Source organism: Sorghum bicolor, chromosome 10, assembly GCF_000003195.3.
Source record: "Sorghum bicolor cultivar BTx623 chromosome 10, Sorghum_bicolor_NCBIv3, whole genome shotgun sequence".
Lineage (NCBI taxonomy): Eukaryota > Viridiplantae > Streptophyta > Magnoliopsida > Poales > Poaceae > Sorghum > Sorghum bicolor.
Genome location: NC_012879.2, coordinates 54828347 through 54848914, shown reverse-complemented (window position 1 = coordinate 54848914; position 20568 = coordinate 54828347). Strand labels below are relative to the sequence as shown.

General features: G+C 40.2%; 2 protein-coding genes across 6 annotated transcripts; both read right to left on the bottom strand.

The window, feature by feature from the left end:
• LOC8058401 lies at positions 593-11629 on the bottom strand. 5 transcript variants are annotated; one of them, XM_021449214.1, is made up of 8 exons: positions 11565-11629; positions 10708-11443; positions 9847-10420; positions 8618-9745; positions 4525-7890; positions 2784-4079; positions 1232-2338; positions 593-986 (listed from the first exon to the last, which is right to left on the bottom strand). In XM_021449214.1, the coding sequence occupies exons 3-7, from the start codon at positions 10138-10140 to the stop codon at positions 1238-1240; spliced, it is 7185 nt and encodes a 2394-aa protein (XP_021304889.1). In that variant the 5' UTR covers positions 10141-10420; positions 10708-11443; positions 11565-11629; the 3' UTR covers positions 593-986; positions 1232-1237. The 5 variants fall into 5 exon arrangements, with proteins under 5 accessions (XP_021304889.1, XP_021304890.1, XP_002437343.2 ...); XM_021449215.1 differs by having other exon boundaries at positions 10708-10972; positions 11099-11602; XM_002437298.2 differs by having other exon boundaries at positions 10708-11602.
• LOC8058399 (pyrophosphate-energized vacuolar membrane proton pump) lies at positions 12673-17670 on the bottom strand. The gene is made up of 8 exons (XM_021449372.1): positions 17279-17670; positions 15206-15780; positions 14675-15054; positions 14464-14550; positions 14048-14378; positions 13503-13913; positions 13353-13412; positions 12673-13252 (listed from the first exon to the last, which is right to left on the bottom strand). The coding sequence occupies exons 1-8, from the start codon at positions 17544-17546 to the stop codon at positions 13046-13048; spliced, it is 2319 nt and encodes a 772-aa protein (XP_021305047.1). The 5' UTR covers positions 17547-17670; the 3' UTR covers positions 12673-13045.

Here is a 20568-nt window from a genome sequence, read left to right as displayed (position 1 = left end):
CCTGCAGGTTAGCGCTATGGCGGCCGCTGAAGTTACATTGTTTGCTTTAAGAATCGTGCAGTTTTTATGAAAATGGTCTATTTACCGTAGAACTCTTTATCAAGGTATAAAATGTATTCTATTACCTCCTAGAAGATAATATATGATGTGTAATGCAAAGGATAAATAAACAGATCACAGTTACTTCTGGGTATTATAATAAAACCCATATATTAAAACCACAGATGTGTAATGCAAGGATAAAAACCCCATATAGAGTACTCCTTCTGTTTTAAATTTTAATATATTTTGGGTTTTCTTTAAATACATTGCTTTTGATAGAATTCTAGATACACATTATGGTCCTGATTGGTTCTCCTTGCTAAATTTTAGCTATTCTTAGGTGACTAGTGGAACTAAACTATTTTAGCTCACGTATGTTTGGAAGTTTAGCTACTAAAGTGACTAAAGTTTAGTTGGCTAAAATTTAGCAAGAGGAACAAAACAGGGTCTATGTCTAGTTACAGTAAAAATATGAATTTTTTAAAAAAAATCAAAATGACTACAATTTGGAAGGGAGTATTTTGCTAAATTTTCAATAATCGGATGGTGATTAGAGTAAAGATAATTAATGTATTAAAATTTATCACAAGAATTTCAATATTTATGTAACATGGTATTCTGGGATTTGCTGGAGCACGAATTGATGTGATACTGATAACTCTATTGTTTATCCAAACTTAGTAGTACCTAATTAAGAAGATGATTTTGTCTTCATCACATATAAGTAACAGCTAGTGTTGTCCCATCAACTACTCTAGTTCTCTAGCCAGCTTCATCATTGATCTTTGGCTCTTTGCTATCCTTTGACTTAGCCTCAAATGATGCCATGCTCAGTATCTCTGTAGGCTGCTTCGGACATGGATATTGATTTCGGTGGATGGTGTCCTGATGCTGAACAGCGCGTGATCCCTTCTCACCTTCTGTGATGCTGGAGAAGATTGATCCTGAAGGGCAATGTTAGGCACGGGATGAGAACTGCTAGACAAAAACAGAGCAAAGCATGCAGATTGCGTAGGCCTTTGCAAATGCAGAGGGAGCTTGTCTTTATTACACATACTTGCTAACTCAATTCAGTCGCATTTTGGATAGAGCAGGGTCAAAAGTTATGATAGGATGAAGATCAATCTATGTTTATAATTCATCAATTGGCGAGGTACAAGAGGAATTATTAAGGTGTAAGAAAACAAACCTATGTTTACAGCGCGGATGTTGAAGAAGAGAAGGTCCATTTTCTCCGCTCTATATGTAAATTTGGAATGTGTACTATCTTATCCTTGTCCTCCCCGAACTTGTATCTTTCCACAAGCACTGATCCGCATTTTGACAGGGTCAAAGCCTGCAATCCAGTGAGCCGTTGGATGCATGCAGGTAAAGTTTTCATAAAGTAGGTCTCCACCGTGAGCTCCCGGAGGGAGGTCATCTCGCCCAACCACTCCGGCAGTGTTGTAATTTGGTCACAGTTCAAAATCTGTATTTTCTGGAGGGATCTCCATCCCCGAATGCTCTCTGGCAAAGGCATCTCATCAGAACAGTCGTCAATAATCAATTCCCCGATGTCAAAGTGTCGTAGGTCGTTCCAGGATGCGGATGACAACCCACTGCTACACCTGATCTCCATTTTAGATAACGAAGCAGGGACAGATGGCCCCATGATTCGATGGAAAGATGGCAAAAGACCTTGGCGTTGTGTTCCTTCCCTACCTGATACTACATACCTAGCACTCCTTGGGATTGATGGTTCGAACCTCAATCCAAAACAACAGTGTACCTCCAAATCCTGAAGGCGTGGGAATAAATTCTCGTCGCGACCCAGCTCCTCCCTCATGGATATTTTCAACTCCTGCTTGGCTAATGCGGACAAGACAATCCTTCGGAGCTTTCTAAGTGGTTCGGTGCACCAGATGCAAACTTCCGACCCTAGGCTCTGTATCCGAGAAATGTGCAGCTCTTCCAGACTCTGTAACTGATCCAGGTGCAGGTGCTCAATTCGCACATTGGAGAGCTCCACTTTGACAAGGTTTGAGAGTGATGACATCCAAAGAGGGAAATCAACACCGGTATAATTATTTATACAAAGTATTTCGAGGCTATCATATGGCTGGAGCTTTTCTAAAACAAGCTTATTAGGTAAGCTTTCTTTATAATAAGAACTCCAGTCCAAACTCAGTGAACGCAGATTCTTTTTCCCAATCAAATTCAAATCCTCTGCTTCCTCTGCTCGGTTGACAAGATGAAGATCCTCAATTTGTAGCTCAACAATATGAGGGCCACTTCTGCAGAAGGAAAGAACAGGTCTCTGCATTCACAAGAAACATGAGGAAATAGTAGTAAGGCATGTTGAAATGGTAAAGCATGCAAGGACAAAACAGTCAGCAGCGAAATTGATTTATTAGATAACAAAAGGGACTAAACCGTGAATAGGGGCTCATGTTGGGTTTCAACTCTAGCCTACCCCAACTTGCTTGGGACTAAAAGGCTTTGTTGTTGTCGTTTTTATTAAAATGCATTGTCGGTTCTCAGACTTGGTTTGGTGTGCATTTTACCATATAACAAAATGCAAAGCTATATCTACTGATAATGTTAATGCTTACATACAAAAAATATTTATCACATCAATAAGCTATCACGTGCATATAAATATTGCAATCATCAATTGTAAAATAAAAAATATATAAATACTACAGTCCCCAGGGAGAAAACGAGGGGTTGAGGTTGGTAATTTAGGACCTGGAGTGATTTACCTGAGGTTTATAACGTATATGTTTGATGTGTTTAATATTGTCAAAGTCCTTTCCCAGTGTGCAACCCTCAAGGATTCTGAAATTGCTCTTCTTGAGAACTAACGTGTCCAAAGTAGTCAGGTATCGGATCGATTGGGGTAAAACCTCCAGTTTGGCAGCGTGCACTGTCAGCTTCTGTAGCGACGTCAGTTCTCCAAGCCAATCCGGTAGAGCAGAAAATTCCCAACAGTTTACTATCTCCAGTTCCCTGAGGAAGCAGTAGCTTCGGATGCTTTCTGGCAAGGTGATAAGGTCCGTGCAGGAATGAACACTCAGTTTTTCCAGATTAACACAGTACTGAAGAAGTTTGGAAATATCTGAAGAAATGCCACAGTTCCGTATTTGCAAGTTCAATAATGCCAAATTCGAACTTCCAATGTATCTCTCAGATGATAGTACATCGCTGCTTCTTTCTATGATGCAGCTCCGGCTTCCAGGGAAAGCTGGAACAAACCTCAGCCTGGGGCAGTTTCTAATGGTAAGTACTTGGAGATTAGGAAATAATATTTCATCTCCATGGATTTCCTGAAGCCTCTGCTCATCATCACGAGTTGATAGTGTGGTCGTCCACTCCTCCAGGTTGTCCATACTTGCAAGCGTAAGTTCTCTCAGTTTCATAAATGCCCTGTCAGCCCCATATATATCACCACCAACTTTTCTGATGCTAGGCATATTTGAGATGTGCAGCACTTCTAAGTTTGATAGTTGGCCTAATAATAAAGGGATATGTTGGCACCATAATATGTTAGAAAGCTCAACTTTCACAAGATTTGGAAGGAAATAACTTATATTCGTTACCCAGGAACAAAATGTATCACCCCTATAGCCTTGTATTTCAAGTGTTTCTAGGTTCCCATGAGGCTGGAGTTTCCGGAGAACCACAATGTCATTGACTATGCTTGAATCCTGTGGTAAACTGCTTCTGGACCACATCAAAATCAGTGACTGCAGTTGCCGATATTGAGCCAACTCGCTGCATTCGCTTACTTCCTCTACTGTCTCATCAATATGCTCAAGACCGTGGATCATTAGCGACTGAATTTCATTATCAAGATACTGATATAGAAGAGAGAAGTTACTGGAGCAACTGGTGTTGGAACCAGCGGCAAAGTGTAGGCGGTGCTCTTCCTCCTCTTCTTCGGTCTCTTCTTCTTCGGTCTCTTCTTCTTCGGTCTCCTCTTCTTCGGTCTGCCGGATGTAGGTGGGGCTTGAGCCCACCCAACCCCCTTGCTTCGGTCTCACAGTAAAAAGAGCCACCTGCGTCATACCACATGCAAGATTAATTAAGAGCTAAAGTCATATGGCACGGTTCGATGTATAGCAATTAAATTACTTCGTGCATGACAGTTTTTATTTTAAGTAAATTAATTTAGGCCTTGTTTAGTTTCACCCAAAATCCAAAAACTTTTCAAGATTTTCCGTCACATCGAATCTTGCGGCAAAAGCATTAAATATAGATAAAAAAGTAACTAACTGCAAAGTTTGTCTGTAATTTGCGAGATGAATCTTTTGAGCCTAGTTAGGCCTTAATTGGACAATAATTGTCAAATATAAACGAAAGTGCTATAGTACCCAAAAACTTTTCAGGGAGGAAACTAAACAAGGCCTTATTTTCTTAATTTGGTGGAGTTTCTTTTATATCTTTCTCAAATTCCAAGAAAAGTGGGCTTTACTTAATTAAAAAGAAATAGCGGCAACTTACATGTCTTGTATTGATGTATGCAATTCCAGAAACGTACAGTTGTTTCCTAATATTGTTGCTCCCTTTTGCTTCTTGAAGCTCAAGAGATGATATAGTGATTTTTTCCAATCTGGTCATTTCGAACAGATTTGATGGCAAGGCATCAATGCTTTTGATGCCATCAATTTCAAGTTCCTGTAGTGATGATTTGAATAGAAGCAACAGTCGGTTAACAATATGCTGGTTGCAATTTGTTATCTTGAGTTTCCGTAGGGTTCCAGAGATAGACTCCCATTTGTCCATGTACCGTCCGCGCATGGAGTCATCGATCCTTTCCATGCTATCAATTTCGAGTTCCTGTAGTGATGATTTTAATAAAAGCAACAGCCGACCAAGAGACAGCTGGTTGCAATTTGCTATCTTGAGTTTCCGTGAGGTTCCAGAAATAGACTCCGATCTGTACCTTCTGGAAGTGGGGTCTCGTCCGTGCATTAAGGAACCAAACTCCCCTTCATACATTCCGTAAGATAACTCCTGTCCGAGCATTCCAGGTGACTCTGATTCCATATCATCCAGATCGAGACTGCTATCCTTGATGAATAATTCTTCAGACATTGGGCTGTAATATGGATACAGTTGTAGATTCTGGCTGCTTTCTAACTTGAAGTAATCAAGCGTAGGGACTGCTGCTTGTTCTCTTGTTTCAATAGATGGACCTGGAGTTAGTGCCGGCCTGCTACTGGTAACTGCAGGTGACTCAGATAACTCCTGTTCCATATCATCCAGATCAAGACTGCTATCCTTGATGAATAACTCTTCACACATTGGGATGTAATATGGATACAGTTGTAGGTTCTGGCTGCTTTCTAACTTGAACAAATCAAGCCTAGGGACCGCTTGTTCTCTTGTTTCAATAGATGGACCTGGAGTTAGTGCCGGCCTGCTACTGGTAACTGCAGGTGACTCAGATGACTCCTGTTCCATATCATCCAGGTCGATACTGCTATCATTGATGAACAACTCTTCACACATTGGGATGTAATATGGATACAGTCGTAGGTTCTGACAGCTTTCTATCTTGAAGTAATCAAGCGTAGGGACTGCTGCTTGTTCTGTTGTTTCATTAGATGGACCTGGAGTTAGTGCCGGCTTGCTGCTCATTACAGCAGGTGAGTCATTTCCGGCACCTGCAGTGTCCTGTGTTATGTATGTTTCCCTCCACTTGCCACAATATGGACCTTTCAACAAATCCTTGACCTTCACACGCAGAGCTCGGGCTCCTACCATAGACTTTAGGTCTTGGCCTTCACAGGCCATGATATGCCACTTTCTTTTAGATTGCCTGTTTGAAGGAAGAGAACCAGCTAACTCGTCAGTTTTTTCTGCTGTTTTCCTCTCTTCCTCACTACAGTCACAACTTGATGCAACTTCATGTAGTCTTATCTCGTCTCCTGTTAGTTTCTCTACCTTATCACAGTCGTGACTTAATTCCACCACCTCATTTACTTGAGTCTCAGTGTTGTCATCATAAAATATATGTACAGTGGTGTATTCTCGCAGATTAACCAATGCAAGTCGTCTTAGCTTCTTGCATGGTACAATTCTTACATGGCCAAGCAGGGGCATATCATTGATTTCCAGTTCTTGTAGATTTGGCAAATTTCCCAATGCAGGAATGTGGTCACATCCCTTGAGATCAGACAATATTATTTTCACCAGATTCGGGAGTGCATCATTTATATTGTTAATCCAATCTGGAAATATTGTGCCGCTGTAGCCTTTTATAGAGAGATGCTGTAAATTCTGATGGGGCTTCAAATGTTCCAGCACTTCGGTAGCCTTTGTTAGACGATCCTTTCCAATAGAAGACCCAATATCAGATGAGGACCATTCAAGACTCAAGAAATGAAGTTGTTGATTCCTACCCAGTTCCACTTGCTTTGCTTCCTCTGGTGATACCACATTCTCAAGGCATTTGATGTTTAACTCATGATGTGTGAGATCCAGAATCTGCTGGAGAAGCTTAATATTGCTTTGGTTGTCACCGGGTTGTGTCTGTACATCAAAATTGGGCAAGGTTAGAAGGTCTACCAAGCTTGCAATGCCTTGTTCTGAGAAGAGTGTGAACCCTCCAACTGACAGGTATTTAAGATAAACCAAACGTTGGGTCACAATATCCTCTTGCAGCATACCTAACTCTAGTTCTCTATTAGGGTCTTCTGAACTCCCTACATTTCCCGCAGAGGTTCCTGGATCTTCAAAATAAGCTTTTGCACCGACCTCGGAGAGATTTAGGTACTCCAACTTACCGAATTTCCACTGCGGAATCAAATTTAGAAAGTTCTGAATTCGAGAACAACCTGATAGATTTAAACACCGGAGCTCACAAAGACTGGTACAGGATTTGGGAAGGACAGCCAGATTAGTACAATCTGGTAACTCCAAAGTTTTCAACATCCGACAGCCAGCATCAATATTGCAAAATTCAGGAAGAACTTCAAGAGAGGTACAACCAGACAAATTCAAGACTAGAAGTTTCTTCATGTACTTAAATAACCCACTAGGCAGCAGTTTCAACTGGCGGCAGAAGGACATATTTAGATGTATCATATTTGCTAGGTAGATGAAAGAATCAGGCAGCCCATGAAGTTTGTAACAGTGCAATAGATTGAGATATGAAAGATCCTGAAGGCCACCAAAATTTGAAGGCAGCGTTTGAAGCTGGGAACAATATGAAAGGTTGAGGAATGCAAGTTTCCGAAGCTCCCCAAACTCTTCAGGCAGAAATTGTAGCCTACCACATCTTGATACGTTCAGGTGTAGTAGCTCTTTGAGTTTATGAATGCCCTGTGGCAGCTCTTCAAGATTTGAGCAGCCATGTAGGTCCAAATATTGTAGGTTGACAAATTCAGAAATGTAACTTGGAAGTTCAATAAGGCAAGTATTTTCAGAAAGGTTCAATGCTTGTAAACCATGCAATGAGCTCAGGGGCTTAGGCAGCAGACCAGTTTGCATTCCAGATATATTTAAGAACTTCAAGAGTCTCAAATTGCCGACAGAAGCAGGTAGATCAGAAATAGCACATGCACTAAAATCCAGCACACGTAGGAATTCAGCTCCCATTAGAGACTTTAAAGTAGTCTGAACAATGCTGCACTCCTTAAAATGAAGAGCTCTTGATGTGCTAGGAATAGACCAATAAGATGAGGATGAGTTACATAAGTTTGAGAGCAACATGTATCGACAGTTGTCTATATTTGTAGGAGGATTTTGCTTCCTAGTGTCAAAGGCAACAACTTCGTCACCCGCAACTAATCTTGCAAGCTCACGAACCAAATCATGCATCTGGAATAATACACCTCGAGGTTTGTTATATCTTGCAAACGGCTGAAAAGTGAAATGTACCATGTTAGTCAACTACCTTCTGCAGTTCAGACATATATTAACTAGTATTTATATTATAAAAAAACAAAAGTAAACATAAATTGGGCATGAACTTTTAGAGAAATTCTCACTAAATACTTCAGTCCACAAATACAACTATACAAGGGATTCTGAGATTGTTAGGACAGTTTAATACAGATAGGACAAGACACATGTATCCCTCGTTATTAAAGCTATGCCTAACAAATTTGTTTAGTGGAATTTAATATGCTATGTCCTAATGTACTCAGAGTATATTATGTAAGTATTTGTTCAACAAAAGAACCCTCCACATTAATTCTCACGGCCTAGAATTCACTACTAACTTAATAAGAGAAAACAAAATCAAAGTATCCTGGCGTGGAAAAATAAAAGTACCCATATGCATTTTGAGGAATTGCCCACACCACTACAACGCAAATATTTAATCCAAAATGTCCATATATCTAAAATAACATATTAGAATCATATGTGACTGCTATAAGATTTGAGTACATGGAATAAAAATATATATTATAATCATGGAGGTAAATATCTCTAACAGAGGGTGACTAGATCACGTCATCACGTACAGATGAATCGGTTGGATTGGCTTTTTTGGGGTGGGGCAGGGGTCCGAACTAGATGAGGTTAAGTAAATAGAACTTCGATCTCCAATAAGATAAGCAATAAAGAAAAATGAAAGTCTTACGGTTGGAGACATTCCAGCTACATCCTGAAGAAAAGACATTTCACGAAGATCCTCAAAGTATCTTTCTCCAGCTTGTTGTGCAGTGAACGATTCGCCATGGAGCTGAAGAAATCCAAGGGCAATCCACTGCTGAATCAAGCTACTCTTCTCTATATACCAGCCTTTGGGGAAAATAGCGCAATATGCAAAACAGAGCTTGAGATGATAAGACATGCATTGATAACTAAGCTTCAGTGATGGTAGCACTTTCGTATCTTTGAGTAACCGTCCATCATCTCCATTTTCTGCCCAGATATCACTATCCAGGATAGCTTTCCATTCATTAGTTGTCCGGCAAAGGTATCCGAGAGAAATTGCTGCTAGTGGCATTCCTCTGCATTTCATGACTATCTGTCTTCCTATACTTTCCTTATCAACATCCACCTTTCCATATGGAAATGCCTTTTTTCGGAACAACTCCCAGCAGTAATTGTCTGGTAAAGCACTTAATTCTATTGTCAAACTCCCATTCATTAGCTTAGCAACTTTTACACTGCGTGTGGTTGCAATGATCTTGCTGCCTGCTTTAGCACCCCGCAGCAATGTCCATAGTTTTTCCAACTCATGTGGATCTTCTTCCCATATGTCATCGAGAATAATAAGAAACCGTTGCCCTGTTACAATAGTTTTCAGTCGGCCACGTGTAGCTTGTAAGGGGATACCAGAAGGGCTGCTTGATTTATCCAGTTGGGAGATGATAGATTGACCGATGGTATTGATATCAAATTTTAGAGAGACATAGACCCACGCTTGGATTTCAAATAATTGTCTTGTTCTATCATCGTTGAACACCATCTGGGCAAGAGTAGTTTTACCTACTCCTGCAAAGCCAGAGATAAAAACAATAAGGCAGTTTGAGTCATCTGTTTGCAACATACTGATTAATCTTTCTTTTTCTTCCATCCTCCCAACGGGGACTTCATCAGCATCTGAGAATGTCTCCCGTTTCCTGATTACTTCTTCATCATTGTTGCCAGTGTGTTTGATGAAGTTGAATTTATTCTGGAGATCTACTATCTCCTCTATGGTTTCCCTCATTTTTCTCATTTTATGAGGCATCTTCAACCTTTCAAAGCATAAAACTAACCCCTGTTGTCAATAAATTGCATGGATCAGAAACAAGCTCATCATAATTCATAAGCTAATGTAGTTTAGCTTTGAAGTACTATAGCTGGCAAGTGGCAACTCACCTTTTTAGCCTTGGCGCTAAGCGCAAGGCCTTCACCCTTGTGAGGGGTGGTCCAGCACTCGAAGAGTAGCAGCATATCCTCCAAGTCATAAGCCGCAGCCTTGAGCTTCTTAAGCGTGTGACGGACGCTCTCCAACCTTGACGACAGTCTCTCCGCGTCCTCAAGGAAAGATTGGACAAAGGAAAGGTTGTCCTTGATGCTCTTCAAATCTTTACTGAAATTCAGCTGCAAAGCAATCTCGTTCCAGGTGGCGTTGAAGGCGAGCTTAGCTAGCAACTCCCCGACCGCAACCATTGTCAGATATGACGGGAAAGAAATAGGCTGCTGAATTTCATTGATTTATAGAGCGAGATCTGAAATTCCAGGAGCAGAGGACAACTAGATGTGACGCATGGTTCAGCACAGTGTCAGGGTTGACCACAACTGCACCTGCTGGATGAACACGATGATTGAAATTTTGCAATGCCACCGAAGCACCTTCTGTGATTTATGAAACGAAATCGAACATATTTAGAGGTTTTATTTTCACAACTCTTTACTTGCTCTCGCTTTGACAGCGTGCTTTTCACCACTCCTGAAACAAACAACCAAATCAACATATTTAGAGGTTTTGTTTTCACAATCGAAAATTCCAGTTGTCCATACGAACTTTCATTTGACAGTGCAGTTTTCTGTGGAGTGGAAAGTGCAAATCGAAACGAGAATGAGAGGCGAGAGATGTGATTCACAGGGATCGAATGGATGTTCTTTTTATGAAACAGGAGGGTTGCCCCTACTGAAATTTATTAAAAAGGTAGAAACTATAAGTACAACAAATCAGGAAACGTAAAAAGAAGAATCAAATGAATGTTATGAACTTACAGTGTGATACCATGATATATTGTTGTTGTCGGCCAAGCTTTCCTTGAAACCGAAGTCTACACGAAACTTCGTTGGGGTTGAAAAGGAGCACAAAGCGGTGGACGCACAGGCTCAGCTGGGAAGCAACGGCGGAGGGAGCGCTAGCGCCGCGCCGGTGAGCTTGGTACTCTGTCCGCTCTTCGATGTGGGCATTGTATTGGAAATGCCGCAGTTGGACTTTGCTAGCACCGGCCGACAGTTGGAAGTTTGGAACTTTGCATTGCTCCTGTCATTGATCCAATCGTGATGATGCACCCGAGGAAAATATCTTGTAGACCTTCGATGCATCCAAATGTGTTGGTACTTGGTAACACTTAGTATGCACCGAGGGAGGAGTACAGGAAATTCTCACCGGCCATTGGAATTCTTCAATCCTAGGGTTCCACACGGAATGAGGCCCAATCCCCATACCTTCTGAAATTGGCTCATCCATTTCCATATGCGACTTGTCACAGCGGAGCCCACAGTCAGCTTATCCGCCATTCCGATTCTTCCAGTGTCTTCTTGTTCTTGTCTAATCCAGTTGGTGGTGCGACTCTTTTCCGATATTGGATTGACCGATGCAAGCACCAACACCAAAGAGCGCCAGCCTCGCAATAGCAGAGCAGCGACTGGCTTTGGAGATGCCGCCGCCATCGGACCCGCACGTACGTATCCCAATCTCCAGGGATTACCTCCGTAGTACGCTTCCCACGATCTGCAGCCATCGAGGAGGATAGATCATAGATGGGAGGAGCATCGGACTGCGGGAGATGGGGAATTTGGCGTTTTCACGGAGAATTTTGGATTGGGATTTCGGCCAAGAGAAGAGAGAATACCTTTGCGGCGTCCCCTTGCTAAAATCTGAGGCAGCTAAAAAGAAAAATGAGAGAGTGACTAAAATAATTTTAACTAGTTAAAATTTAGTAAAGGGAACAAACAAATTTAATGTGGGCCAAACTTTCATGGACTAAGGCTTTATTTAGTTGAGAAGCGAAAAGTTTTTGGGTATCTTAACACTCTTGTTTTTATTTGGCAATTATTGTTCAACCATAGACTCACTAAGCTCGAAAGATATGTCTTCAAAATTATAGATAAACTGTATAATTAGTTATTTTTATCTATATTTAATGTTTTATGCATTTGCCATAAGATTCATATGACAAAAAATATTGAAAAGTTTTTGGATTTTAGCGCCAACTAAACAAGGCCTAAGCATCATGGGTCACGTTTGTCCATTTTTTCCCCTGTGACACGCTTCATGGGCTTAACAGCAGCTGCCAAATTTAGGAGTAATTTTTTTATAAAAAAAATGTACAATTACTTGTACTCAATCCATCCCAAATTATAAGTCGTTTGACTTTTTTAATATCAAGTTTGACCACTCGTCTTATTCAAAGTTTTGTACAAAATATCACTTTTTTTTATTGTGTATTGGTTTATTAATAAAAGTTCTTCAAGAATGACTTAAATTTGACTATATTTGTACAAATTTTTTAAATAAGATGAGTGGTCAAACTTGGGTAAAAAAAGTCAAACGACTTACACTTTAGGATGGAGGGAGTATCAAATAAGTACAGCTTCAAGAATAATAAGTACAGCTTCTCCTGTTTCAATTTACAGCTATAGATACGACAAAAACTCCATTGTGAAATTGCAAGTCGGTTTTAATTTCGTTAACCTTGTCTTTCACTTTACATATGTAACCAAAAAAAACAAAAACAAAAAACTAGTCACTCTATTTTCAATTTGAAAGTCACCTTTAGTTTCGTCCAAACTTAAGCTTATATAGCCTGATGATGTTGCAAATGTTTATGCAACTCTCTATAAATTTAGTACAAACTAGAAAAATTTGATTTAGAAAGGTAAAAAAACTTAAAATTTGTAACAGAAGAATGCAACATTGTGACCTACGTGGCAACGTCGGACAAGAAAAGGCAGTAGACAGACATCCAAATCATCATCACATAAATAAAAACATAAACTCCATTGTTTCATGAAGACAGGAAATCTGAATTGTGCATTTCTTGATCATCATCATCGAAATATCTACAGGCAATATCACACTTCCCAATACACCCATGTCCAGACTCCATCCTGTAGAATGCTACTACATTTTTGCTGCACTCGGCTACTGCAACTAGACCCGAAAACTAGGTGATACCATGGCTGACAAGTTCAACAAGACTGCGACACAGTACAAGCGAAACAAAAAGGAAGAAATGCACCATATGGGTAAACTGAAACTTCTCTATGACATAGGTATCTAGTGCTCTCCCCCCGGCAAAAATAAATTACCCATCGATCTTCCATTCTTCCTCTAAAGCCATTTGAAGAGGATGCCTCCATGGGTGGCAAAGAAGGGAGCAAAGACAAGGGACTCGACGGCCATGAGCTTGATGAGGATGTTCAACGAGGGGCCTGAGGTGTCCTTGAGGGGATCACCGATGGTGTCACCGATGACAGCAGCCTTGTGTGGGTCTGAACCTTTCGGGCCCAAAGTTCTTGCATGCTCAGATGCACCAGCCTGTAAAACCATGAAGATAACCAAAATTAATCCACTTGAGCAAATATTGGGGTTGGAAGAAACCTTCTCACTGATATGCTATCGTCTTCAAAGGTTTTACCTCAATGTATTTCTTTGCATTGTCCCAGGCACCTCCAGTGTTGGATGCAGAGATGGCAATCTGAACAGAAACAATATAGATTATGAATGAAACATATGCAACATTGTAAGAGATTACAACAATGAAAGCAGTCATGGAAAGAGTGTCAACCTGGACACCAGAAACAAGAGCACCAGCAAGAACTCCAGAGAGAGTTTCAACACCAAACAAGATCCCAACAATAAGAGGTGTGAGCATGACAAGTGCACCAGGGGGGATCATCTCCTTGATAGATGCATCAGTAGAGATCTTGACGCACGTCGCATAGTCAGGCTTGGTAGTGCCCTCCATGAGCCCAGGAATGGTGTTGAACTGCCTGCGGACTTCCTCAACCATCTTGAGTGCTGCACTGCCAACACTCTTCATTGTCATCGCTGAGAACCAGTATGGAAGCATGGCACCAACAATCAGTCCAATGAAAACTTTAGGTGACAGAACATCAACAGTCGAGATGGCAGCACGGCTGACAAAAGCCCCAAAGAGGGCAAGAGACACCAAGGCTGCTGAACCTATTGCAAAACCCTACATGCACAAAATCATTGGAGTGAGCATTTAGTACTTCAAAATGCACATTTTATAAAGAGAAAAACAAACAAATGCATTGATGGCCAATTCTGAAGAAACACATTGCAATTAACAGTGAAATTGACATTTACCTTCCCAATGGCAGCAGTAGTGTTTCCAGCAGCATCAAGGGCATCAGTTCTCTCACGGATTCTGTGGCTCATGCCAGCCATTTCAGCAATTCCTCCAGCATTGTCACTGATAGGGCCATAGGCATCAATGGCAAGGCCGGTGGCGATTGTGCTGAGCATTCCAAGAGCAGCCACAGCAACACCATACATGGCGGCAAGGCTAAAGCTGAGGAAAATACTAAAAGCAATAGCAAAAATAGGGATAATGACAGATTTATATCCCAGAGCAAGGCCAAAGATGACATTAGTAGCAGCTCCAGTTCTGCAGGAGTCAGCAACATCCTGTACAGGACTGCAGAAGGAAATTCATGTAGTCAGATGCTTGAAACAATATATAAATTAGAGCCAGTAATAAATATGATCAAAATTGTATGCACCTGTATGCATTGCTCGTGTAATACTCCGTAACAAATCCAATAACTAGTCCTGCCCACAGACCAACTGCCACGCATAGGAATAATTGCCTACCAAATTTAGATCAAAGTGAGATCATGTATTTAAGGAAAAAATGTTATTAAAATATAGGAAATCAATTGAAGAAAAAAATGTTATTACAATATCGGAAATCAATTGAAGAAATGGCAGTACCAGTTATACACCGTCTTCTGCACACCAAAGTTGTAGATTGTGAATGTATATGGAAGCCCTAACCAACTGACAAGTGCAATGCCAACAGTCATCACAGCAGTGGAAATTATAAGCTGCTTTTTGAGAGCCGGCTCAATTTCATCTACAGCCTTGATCTCAAAGAAATCCGTTGCAAAAAGAGTGGTTATCAAGCAAGCTATGATACCCACAGAGCTAATGAGGAGTGGGTACAACATAGGGGTGAATTCATGATTGATCCCAAAAGAAGAGATTGAGGCAACGACAAGAGCAGCACACGAAGACTCAGCATAGGAGCCAAAGAGATCTGACCCCATTCCAGCAATATCTCCGACATTGTCACCAACATTGTCTGCAATGACCTGCAAGAAGCAGAGGTCAATTTTCAATGTATGGTGTAAAACTATCAAAACGACATAACCATGGTCAATAACGTGTTGTTACAGAGCTTCAACACAAGGGATTAAATTAACGCATGTTTAAGATGTGACTCTTCAGAAATAGAATACTTACAGCTGGGTTTCTCGGATCATCTTCAGGGATGTTCCTTTCGACTTTCCCAACAAGATCAGCACCAACATCAGCAGCTTTGGTGTATATCCCACCACCAACACGACCAAAAAGAGCCATAGAAGAACCACCAAGACCATAACCAGTGATAGCTTCATAAAGACCCTCCCAGTCATCACCGTAATAAATTCCAAACAAGTTGATTGCAATATAAAGAACAAAAAGGCCACTAGCAGCAAGCAGGAAGCCCATCACAGCACCAGAGCGGAAAGCAGTAATGAATGCCTTTCCAACACCCTTCCTAGCCTCAAGAGTTGTCCTGGCATTTGCATATGTTGCAATCTTCATTCCAAGGAAACCAGAAACAAGAGAGGTGACTGCACCAAGCACAAAGGCAATGGTGCTGAAGATAGCATTGGCAAGGGCAGGCTTGCACGTCTTGCCCTTGCTGTAGTGGCATGGCTGACTCTTGGTACTGAAGCTCTCAACAGAACCAAGGAAGAGGAAGATCAGGACAGCAAAAATGCCCATGAATAGTCCCACATACTTGTATTCAGTGAAAAGGAAAGAAGTTGCTCCTGTTTAAAACAAAGCAAAGCTATTTAGAACCACAAGTGTGAATACAATTATACAATAAAAGCAGAGAATAACCACTAGTAAGAGAAGGCCTAAAAATAATAAAAATGATGACAGAACTATCAAATACTGAAGATAGACATAGCAGTAAAATAATACAATAGAATGATAAGCAGTACTTATCCTCTTTTATTGTTGTGATGTTAACTACAACAGGACCGGACATGTCACCCAAGAAGCATGTCAACATCAAAATAGACAGAACAGTACCTAAGTAAATAAATAAATAAATGATGGACTGTAATCCTCATCTTCTCATGGGAAAGGGAAGCAAAGCAGACAGTAGCAATACTAAAGTAACTAATAGGATCCGTATATCATGGGACAAGAGCCATACGTCTTCATACGTCTACTCTGCTGATTCTTGTAGAGCATAGTATGGCTCCAAAAGTGAAGCATAACCCAAGCATCATAATGCTAATCGTATTAGAAGAAACAAATCCTGAGCAAAGACATGGGCAGAATCCAACCAATGTCATTACCAACATGCGGCAGCCAATAATGCAAGCACTGCAGCAGGCACCTTCAGACAGGCACTGTGCACCAATAATTACCTTATATGACACTGTTGAATGGACCACAAGATCTCTGGTCCATGTGCGTTCGTTCTAGGATTCCTTCCAAGTTCAGCGGATGCGGTTGAAAACAAAACAAAACAAATTCCTACCTGCTACAATAATGCAAATCCACGGAAAGTTCTATCCTACATCGGGCAGCAAGGACCACAGGTGCAGCAAACGACGTATCTGCTGCCTCAGTAACTTATCCTATCCCCTCAGGATGGCCACAGCCCACAGCAGGGGTTTATACGGGGACCTCTTCAGAACAGAGCACTACCATTAGTTCTATATGAACACATCAGCCCAACTACAAATATCTCACAAAAAAAATATCTAATAGGGACAACCAAGAGTTTATTTACCATAGGACACACACAGGACACAGCTAAGAACTATTATAAGATGTGTTGGGCAAAGCGGGAGCATCAGTATTTTATTGTTGGATCTAACTGTGTCTAGTAGTAATATAACAGTAGATAACCCAGGCGCACAGCTAGAACAACGCAAAACGCACTGCAGGAGAAAAAAAATAGTGAGACATCCATGCAAGCAACAAACTAACAAACACGGGGACACCAGCTGATCGAGAGCACAGTTTTAGACTGAATTGACTAAAACTAAGAAACGCCTGAAATTCAATTCACACGCCTGAAGTTCAATTGCCTCATAATCATATCGACGAGTAATAACTAATAAGTAAACTTATTGAGTCCACGGCGCAAGCAAACAAAAACAATAAAAACTGCAGAATTGACACCGAACACCGAAGCAGTGGAGCTTATCAAGCACTAAACAGCGAGGAGCGCAAGATCTACGATTAAGCGCCCTCAGATCCACAAAATCCAAAATACACACACCGGCACGGGCGCTGGGTTCTCACCTTCGGAGATGGCGTTCTGGATCTCGGCGCACTTGACGACGACGTTGTGCTCGTTGAGCCCTTCCTCCTCCTCGATGAGGAACTCGCTGGCGCCGGCGCCGCCGCTCTTCCCGGCGGAGCCGTCCCCGCGGCGCGGCGGCTCGGGGGTGAGCTTCACCTTGGAGACGAGCACCCACTGCAGCACCGCGAAGGCGATGCCGACCACGGCCGCGACGGGCACCACCACCTGCGTGCCCAGCTCGGGCAGGAACGCCGACGACGCGGCCATTGCCTTGCCCCCCCGCGGCGAGATCCGGGGCACGCTGCTAGGGGTTCGCTGCTTCCCCCACCACTTCACGCGGAGAATTTCGTGCCTTCGAGCGCACGGGGATGACACGGGTAGCAGCCGTTTTATAGGAGAGGCGACTGGCGAGGCCACTGGATTCTCCAGAAGAGGAGGGAGCGTAGATGATGAGGATGAGAAGGGTGTTTCGATAATTTTTGAACGTTTTTATTCGTTTTTTTTTTCTAGTTCTACCGAACTAGTTTAACTAGCTAAAATTTTTAAAGCTGGATGTTTAGATCCTCCAGCTAATAGATCTAGTTAAACTTTAGCTGGATTTAACTGAGTTGAAATAGCTACATTTTAGCTGATCTTTTAGTTGGACTCTTTAAATCTCTAGCAGCTAAGAGCAACTCCAATAGCTTGACTGTTTTTATTGTAGAAGCTATTTTAGAATTTGCATAGTAAAAAGTAGACTTCAACATATATGTTATCCGATTTTATAAAATAGAAAGGTAGTTATCCCTTGATTTTCGGGGTCATATATAGCCAACCAAACACTAGCCATCTAATTTTGAAAAATAGCAAGACTATTGTGAACCTCTTCTTTTTTAAGAAGTTTCCTATTTTATAAAATGACTAAACAATAAAATTTAGCTACTAATTTAGCCAAACTCTTGAAATTGCTCTCGGTGTTGGGTTTTCTTTGTTTGTTTCTTTAATACAATGTGTTTCCATGATGAATGGATGCAGATAAATAACTAAACTATTCGAGAGTGTTACAATATTGTACTCCTTATATCTCAAATTATAAAACGTTTACCTTTTTAGTTCAAATTTGACCACTCATCTTATTCAAAAAATTTATGCAAACATAATTAAATTTAAGTCATCTTTAAAAAAACTTTTATTAATAAACCAAGCTACAACAAAAAAAATGATATCTTACATAAAATTTTGACTAAGACAAATAATTAAACTTGATGTTTAAAAAGTCAAACGTCTTATAATTTGGGGTTGACCGATACTTGTGTGAAGGGGAATGGAGTATTATGTATTCTTTATTTTCTTCTTTCTTGTGAAGTAAAATGTAACTGCATAATTATGACTGTGACTATAAGTAGAGTGATCAATTTATCCGTAGGGCACACATGTAAGATTCTAATATCTGATTGTTCTCTCAGCAAATGACTTTTTCCAAATTATAGACTTGATGAAGCGTTTCTAATTTAATTCAGACTTGTTTTCACTAGCCGATGCGGCCATTCCCGTCGCTATTGGAGCTTGTTCCAACGGCTCCGGCAGGGAGAAATGTTGGATCAGAATCCCCTCCGTTTCACCTCATCTCTATCCATCTACCACGGCTCTCGGATAAGTTAGGAGGACGAACAAGTGGATAAACACACCAATTAAATCTTCTGTCACTAGCCCATGCTATTTTTCTATTTCTCCATAATTAGAGCATCTCTAAGAGATTAGTAAACTGTTTTCTAAACGTAAATTTGCTATTATTAAAAGAAAAATATCTTCATTAGACTCTATAAATGACTCTCTAGATTTAGTATCTCTTCATCTCATCTTATTTGTTCTCTACTTTTGGATAACCTACCTCACTAGCCATCATTTATAGAGTTTGTCGAAGTACTATAATTTTTTTTATCAAATCTATTTTGGCAAAATATTCAGTGCAAACCATTAAAATTATACCTAAGAGTTTTCAAAATTTTTGAAGTAATCACACCAATAATGCATATATAGATGTGCATTGTCACAAAATTTGAGATTCAAACTCCTTTAGTAAAAATGGATAAGGAAATAACAAATTTTATTTGCATATGCATTAGAGGACAAAATTCGTCCTATAGTGTATATGCAAATAAAATTTGTTATTTTTATATAATTTTTTCAAAACAAGTTTGAATCTTAAATTTTGTGACAATACACTCAGATACATTATTAGTGTGCGTAGTTTTAAATTTTTTTGAAAACTCATAGATATAATTTTGCAAATGGTTTTCATGATTGCATCGAAGATGTAGTTTGCACTAAATATTTTGCCATCTATTTTATAGAGTAGCTAAGTCAGTAAATTTGATTAGATTTTTGGGATGCTCTAGAATCCATGATATCCCATTTGATTGTCTTTAACGAGTCTGTTCATTTGCCTGATAAGCTATGGCAGACAATATTATTTATTGATTTATTGTAAAAAAATACTACTAAATAGCTAGTAAATTTGATAGATAAATTCAAACGAACAAGCTGATGAGTTTTAAAATCCTCGCATTTGTTCTTTACTGCCACAGATATACTATGCCCGAGGCTAAAACGTGCAGCAAGCAAGTCATAATAAGTGGGTAGTACTAGTATATTAATTTCAACAGTTGCTTAAACGAAACGGCGATGACTCATCACTTACTCATGTTTGGTCAATGTTGGCGAACTCTACTTGACTGAGCTCATCCATCTCGTTTCTCAACTACCCTTTCCACAATGTCTTTTCTTTGGAGAAAAAGAAAACTATCAATGCACACTTGCACACGACGGATTCACGAGCTGTTATGGAACGTAGAGAATTTGTTGTCGGTTGATAATTACTCTACTTGTCCCAAAATAAGCAACGTTGTTGACTTTCACTTTATTTAATTGTTCGTCTTATAAAAAATATAAATTACAAAATAAATAAATTATTATTAAAATATCTCTAATAATAAATAAGTCATAACAAAAATAGATATTATATTATATAACGTTTCTAAAAGAGAGAAAAGTAAAATAAGATGTCTGAAAATAAAAAACGTCTCTTATTTTAGAACGAAGAGAGTATAAGTTTTGACTAAAAAGATAACTAAAAACAGTCTGAATAAGAACCACCATCACGCTCCTTAAATTTGCATAGGTTACAACAACAAGGCCTTCATTTTACATAACTATGCATTTGGAGGGGGAAACTTGGCATATATGCCAAAGGAGTCCGGCTATGCAAATAGAGATCACGGGATTCTCGGTTCCACCTCGCGGGCTTTTT

Bases quoted from the DNA above. Each gene is read 5' to 3' on its own strand.
- LOC8058401 (XM_021449214.1), bottom strand. From the start codon at position 10,140: ATGGTTGCGGTCGGGGAGTTGCTAGCTAAGCTCGCCTTCAACGCCACC. The intron at 7,891-8,617 runs GTAAGACTTTCA...TTCACTTTTCAG, and splicing joins TAGCTGGAATGTCTCCAACC to CCGTTTGCAAGATATAACAA. The intron at 4,080-4,524 runs GTAAGTTGCCGC...GGTATGACGCAG, and splicing joins CATACATCAATACAAGACAT to GTGGCTCTTTTTACTGTGAG.
- LOC8058399 (XM_021449372.1), bottom strand. From the start codon at position 17,546: ATGGCCGCGTCGTCGGCGTTCCTGCCCGAGCTGGGCACGCAGGTGGTG. The intron at 15,781-17,278 runs GTGAGAACCCAG...TGTTTTAAACAG, and splicing joins CCAGAACGCCATCTCCGAAG to GAGCAACTTCTTTCCTTTTC. The intron at 13,413-13,502 runs GTTGACACTCTT...GTTTCTGTTCAG, and splicing joins CTCTTGTTTCTGGTGTCCAG to ATTGCCATCTCTGCATCCAA.